Source organism: Periplaneta americana, chromosome 16 (genome assembly GCF_040183065.1).
Source record: "Periplaneta americana isolate PAMFEO1 chromosome 16, P.americana_PAMFEO1_priV1, whole genome shotgun sequence".
Classification (NCBI taxonomy): domain Eukaryota; kingdom Metazoa; phylum Arthropoda; class Insecta; order Blattodea; family Blattidae; genus Periplaneta; species Periplaneta americana.
In genome coordinates, this window is record NC_091132.1 from 188920300 (window position 1) to 188927169 (window position 6870).

The window sequence follows — 6870 nt, forward strand, 5'->3', positions numbered from 1 at the left end:
TAATAATAATAATAATCCGTGGCGCCACAGTCCTTGAACGGCTCAGACCGACCAGCCGGCTGCTGGCCTCACGTTCACATGCCGAAGCAGAGGTGGACGATCATGCAACCAGAATGGAGGTATCGTGTGGTTAGCACGACATAAAAGTAGTGTACAATAAAAAATAAACATTTATTCTCAAAAAACAAAACACAAAATCTCCAGTACGCAATCAAATTTCTCGCCGATGTCTTATCGTTCAATTGTCCAGTACAGAACTTCAAGAAATAAGTGTTGTATTGGGTAGTGTACAGTACTATAGGTGTGTTCGATCTTTAATTACCCTAAGTCAACATTATATGAAAGGGTGTGTCAGACATTGTTTATGTTTACTCTTACCGGTGACATTCGAACAGTCTGTAAAATAATCAGTTGTTATTAAGAAGAGCTAATGCAACATTTGCAATACAAAACATAGTTGGTTCCCATTTAAAAAAATAAATTTGATTCTAATAACCTTAAAATTATTCATGTACGAAAAATACATTACGTGTATCAGATGTCCCCTTCGAAGTAATTTAACTTGTACGGTTTGTGTATGTCTGAAATATTTCACACGCTATCGGAGGTGAAAGAGTTAAGTGAGCCACTCTATATATTAACACGAAATGGTATCCCACGAGCTGATATATACAAATAAATACGCTGGAAATAAGTTGCCATACTCTCGAAGTAACAATAGCGAAGAGTGACAAAAAAAATGCCAAAAGCTTCAATCTTAGCTCTGCTGTTAAATTGACTGACCTTCCACGTTCCGAGCCCAAAAATAGGAAATTCAAGACCGTTGTTGAACTTCACATGTGGAGCTTTAATCACTTTTGAAGCCATTTCTCTTACACCAAACAGTAAAATAAAATATACTACACTTTCCAACACACACTTCCAACTCGCGCTTCTCAATTATTCCGTCTAGGACGTTCATAAATGTTACCGTACATTTTATTAGGTAAACCAGTTAGTAAGTGACTCGCACTTAGTTCAAACGTAACATTACGTCGCTTGAAATATGCTAGCAGTGAGCCTATATGGGACTAATCGATATTTCTGTCCTCTAGTTTCGATTACTACAAACACTACGGTAATGGGCAAGACGGAGAGTGCTTGGTCGGCAATGCAGGTTTCGCACGGTATCACATTACAGTTGGCGGCATTATGTAACATGATTTCTTTATGACATAAGGCTTACGTGCTGCAAAACTGAAAGCTCTTCTAACAGTCGCACCTGAATCTGCAGCCTAAATAAGAATGATGTTTCAGTATTACTTCTCAATGTTTTTTCTTCAATAAATTCTGCAAATGAGTAACTTACTGTAATGGAAACAAAAGAAATATATTATTGTTTATTTCAAGTACTAATACGAAAGATGTCCACACCTGTAGAGTAACGGTTAACGCGTCTAGCCACGAAACCAGGTGGCCCCGGTTCGATTCCCGGTCGGGGCAAGTTACCTGGTTGAGGTTTTTTCCGGGGTTTTCCCTCAACCCAATATGAGCGAATGCTGGGTAACTTTCGGTGTTGGACCCCGGACTCATTTTCACCGGCATTATCCATTATCACCTTCATCTCATTCAGACGCTAAATCACCTAAGCTGTTGATAAAGCGTCGTAAAATAGCCTAATAAAATAAATACGGGAGGCATACTGAGAGGGTTAGAGACTCCTCTCCCCCCCCCCCCAAAAAAAGAAAAGAAAGACAAAACAAATAAATACTGATATTATTAAGCTCAGTCGTCATTATTATTATTATTATTATTATTATTATTATTATTACTAGCCGTACCCGTGCGCTCCGCTGCACCCGTTAGAAGTAAGTATAAAGTAATTACATAATTAAAATAGGACATTTGATCCAGGGAACATTCGTGTTTGATAGAAGGATAAATCGTTTAATATGTTACTTAATTTAAATTGCATCCAAATAATTAAAATGCGATCATTTTGGTCCAGAGACCACTCATTCCTTTAACATGTTTCTAATTTTTATTACATGCAACCATAGTTTAATGAACATTGACATAATTTAGATTTAATGTGTATACTTTATTTTACTTGTTACAGGTTTCCATTGAATTATGGTAATAACTTAATTTTAACCCTTGTTTTCTACGTATTCAGTAAATGGCGCTTGGCCCACTATGGTTCTGAACCGTTCAAATAACTTAAATTATATTATATAATATTATATTATATTATATTATATTACATTACATTATATTATATCAGAAGTTACACTTTGCAATTGTGAAATAATAATTAATTATATAAATCGGTTAATTTAGCTTCCGATATTACTTCATACAAACACAGAAACATTCTCTATAGGCTTTCATAGCTTTCGATTGTTGCTGTCCAAGGCCCCTTATAGACGAAGTCATTTGTTTTTTATTTCATTATACGGCCTTAGATGGCAGTTATTATAATTTTAAAACTAATTTATCTCATTAAATATCAGTCCTATCAAAATGTTTCAAGGAATAAAACTTATCGCAAATTATTTTTAAAGAAACTTTTGTTATGTAACATTTTTCACAAAAATCAATAATAAGCGAGATATTGCGATTTATTTAATTCAGGCCCCCTGATAACCCCCCCTTTTAAATAATGTATTTTGAATGCCATATAGCCTAAAATCTAAGTTACAACGAACATAATTTATATTTCGATTTTCATCGAAATCCGTTCATCCATTATCGCGTGAAAAGGTAAAAAACATACAGACATACAAACAAAAATTTCAAAAAAGCGATTTTCGGTTTCAGGGTGGTTAATTATATATGTTAGGACCAATTATTTTTGGAAAATCGAAAATTACCAGAAAAATTTCGGCTACAGATTTATTATTAGTATAGATTATTATTATTATTATTATTATTATTATTATTATTATTATTATTATTATTATTATTATCGATGATGTTTCATGTTATTATTGATTCACATTTTCTTAACTTTCATATATATTTATAGTCTCCACTAAGTATAAAATAAAATTTAAAACCATATAACACTCACGGAGCCCTGGCAATATACTTTGAGAAATTATGGTAACTCAGCAGTTGTCCAGACTGAACGAAGAGTGACCTAGTAGGTTCATACACTTTCGGAAATGGCCATCAGAGATAATAGCGATAGTGGTAATCACGATTAGAGTCTCCAGTAATATAAACAGTAAAGACACTTGGAATGGCATAGGATAATGTTTTCAGAACATGTAATATGCTGCCGTGCCGCACGCTGCAACTACAGTGACAGTCCGAGCAGACCTAAGAGGCGTGGCTATAAGCACTAGGGAGCTCTCGGCTCAGGACGTGAGACACGGGCAGTATGTGTCATTCATTCATAGTGTTCTGCCCAAGGGCAGATCTTTCACTGCAAACCCAGCATTCTCCAGTCTTTCCTATTTTCTGCCTTCCTCTTAGTCTCCGCATATGATCCACATATCTTAATGTCGTCTATCATCTGATATCTTCTTCTGCCACGAACTCTTCTCCCGTTCACCATTCCTTCCAGTACATCCTTCAGTAGGCAGTTTCTTCTCAACCAGTGACTCAGCCAATTCCTTTTCCTCTTCCTGATCAGTTTCAGCATCATTCTTTATCCATCCAATCTTTCCAACACAGCTTCGTTTCTTATTCTGTCTGTCCATTTCACACGCTCCATCCTTCTCCATATCCACATTTCAAATGCTTCTATTCGCTTCTCTTCACTTCGCCATAATGTCCATCCTTCTGCCCCATACAATGCTACATCCACACAAAGCACTTCCCTAGTCTCTTCCTTAGTTCTTTCTCCAGAGGTCCGCAGAAGATGCTCCTTTTTTATTAAAAGCTTCATTGGCCATTGTTATACTCCTTTTGACTTCTTGGCAGCAGCTCATGTTACTGCTTATAGTACATCCCAAATATTTGAAGCTGTCCACTTGCTCTACTGTTTTATGTAGAATAATTTGCAAGTTTATCTCTTTTACTTTTCTTCCTATGACCGTGGTCTTCGTCTTGTTGGCATTTATCTTCATTCCATATTGCTCACAGCTGTCATTTAGCTCCAGTAGCATATCCCTTAATATCATCTCCTCTTATGCTAACAACACCATATCATCAGCAAATCTTACACATTTCATTCTTCCTCCTCCTACTATCACTCCTCCCATGTTCTGAAAACAGTTCTTCGCCAAATTCTTCAAGTAGATGTTGAACAAGGCAGGTGATAAAGGGCAACCTTATCGTACTCCTCTCCCAATTTCACTTCCTTCTGACATTTCTTCTCCTATCCTGACTTTGACTCGTTTCATATAAAGGTTACTGAACAGACTCCTCTCTTTCCAATCCACGCCAATTTTCTTTAGTTCCTCGTCAGTTTATTCCAATTCACTCTGTCAAATGCCTTTTCTAAGTCCACAAATTCTAAATGCACTATATTCTTCTCTAGGTATCTTTCGCCGATTGTTCATAAGAATGTAATTGCATCTCTCGTACCTTTTCCCTTCCTGAAGCCAAACTGCTCTTCTTCCAACTGTTCTTCCATCTTAGAATATAAACGTCGATTCAGTATTCGCAGAAGAATCTTCGCCGAGTGCGATATCAGGCTGATAGTCCTGAACTCGTTACATTTCTTGGCATTATTTTTCTTCGGTATTTGAAGCAACACTGTCTCCGTGAAATCTTCAGGCCAGTCGCCTTCCTCATATATTTCGTTGCATAATGATAGAATTTTTATGTGTATACGGATGAATATTTTTGATCGTTTTTTCTTATATTTCGTTATTTATGTTTGTACTGTATAATATTTGACTCGGGATGAATTTAAATGCGCGGGTCTATATCCGACAACCTGCTTGTGACAATGGGTTGCTGGGAAGAAAGAGGAAGACTGAGAAATGCAGAAGCATAATGCCTTTCTCCTCTTTAAACCTTTCACAGTATGTAACTCAGTGAATGGCTTCCAGCCCTGATCACATATACTGAGTGAACCATAATTTCAGGAGGTTATTCTTTGAGATAATCCAAACAAAAAAGTTTAATACAATCTTGCTCTTTTTCTTCCTTTCCAAGATAAAAATTGTTTCAAATGAAACATTTCATAGCGTGTTTTGAAAAAGTCATTGATTTAATTTCCAATATGTTCAGTCAATTTAAGTGAGTGTATTATGATAATAAATGATTGAAAGAATTTTAGTTTTGTCTTTTAAATGTGCAGACATTTTATCCGAACATTCCTTTGCAGAACGAAAAGTTACATTTCTTCGGATCCTTTCAGGTCCTTGTAAAACCCAGGCTCCAACGTCGAACAACTAACACGCAGTGAAGAAACCAAATGTTTATCAGTAATTTTACTTTACATATTATTTTGCTGATAACACCAGCGAATAGGGATTATAAAGAATGGACACTTCGCGTCGGTACCTTTGATGTAGCCGGACCGATTTCAATGACCTTCAAGCCAGCTAGAGCGTCAGATTCTGCTTTCTCCCTAGAGTTGGCGCTGACATCACACCAGCTAGCAGTCGACACAGCGGAAATATAACACATACAATTAATACATCTAGGTACATTATGTACTCAAATAAAATAAATTGGATCCATAAAATAATAAATCCTTCATTAACTGTAATGTCTAGACTCTAGAGTTCCTTTATAATGAGAGTTCAGACGTTGACCCCCAACAACAATTAAAATATGTAATGATTTGATAGCGCTGAAAATGGAAAAACAAAACTCTTACGAGAAGTAAAACCATATACCTATATTATATTATTATACAAATATTAAACGAATTCGATACTTAATTTTATAATGTATTATATTATTTTATAATATAATTTATGATATCTGAAATATAAAATATTATTATTATAACTAGTTTGTCACTGAGAAATAAGGAAAAGCTGTTAACTTGAATTTATTTGAAGCAAAGCGGTACTGGATTATGCAATAAGGTAGGCGAAGTTTGGATCCTGTGTCTTAATTCTATTCTCAATTATTATCTTAGCTTATGCTCGATTACACTAACCTCTAGCGCTTGAAAGTGGAACTAGCCGCTGGCGCACAGAGAAACAAAACACAGGAAAATTCGCTCAGTGTCCATTCTTTATAATCCCTATTCGCTGATAACACTATCCAACATGAAATTAACCTACGTGAAAGTGATACATGTTTTTAGTCAATTTTCACGCGTAGATTCTGAAAACAGTGCTTAAAATATCACATCACGTCACAATTTTTACATATTTTAGATATCTTACATCGAAAACGAGTTCGCGTGCCACCTGGTAACACGCGTGTCATATATTGGCTACACCAGTCCCACACGATTACTTACATACTTACAAGATGTAAGGATGAAAATGTCTTATTTGTTATAACCAGGCTTCGAGACTTCGGATCCGATAGAGTAGTTCAGTGGGAAATCCGCATAACGGCGTACTGAGTATAGTGGTAAAGTGTACAGTGGGTGGGGGTACTGTAGAATGAATGCCAACAAATACACAAAGGAAAACGCTCTGGATTTGAAGGTTCTGACGAATGATAATTTGGTTTTCATACAAACCTATTTTCAAACTGTGTCTGAAATTATTACACGGTTACAAAACTCAGAGCAAGAGATGCCGGAAGCCCTCAAATTAGTTGAGGAAATGACACAGAGAATTAATGAGACACCAAGTACACCGGTTACTGAACGTGTAAAACAGAAGTGGAAATCAATTTTATGTAAAAATAACGGATATGGAGCATTGTGTAACATAAACAGCAAATTAGTGGACATAGAGTCACCCGAGAATAAAGGACTGTCTCTTAGAGACTGCAATGATGTTAGGTTTTTTCGTTTTGCTC

General features: G+C 36.0%; 1 protein-coding gene across 1 annotated transcript in view; it reads right to left on the bottom strand.

Moving 5' to 3' along the window:
• Nucleotides 1-969, bottom strand: part of LOC138692260 (aldo-keto reductase family 1 member B1-like) — a 44168-nt gene extending 43199 nt beyond the window's left edge. The window contains exon 1 of the mRNA XM_069815420.1: nucleotides 784-969. Coding sequence (XP_069671521.1) covers nucleotides 784-867 — 84 coding nt within the window. The 5' untranslated portion in view covers nucleotides 868-969. The remainder of the gene's footprint in view (nucleotides 1-783) is intronic.
• Between the last annotated feature and the right edge of the window lie 5901 nt (nucleotides 970-6870).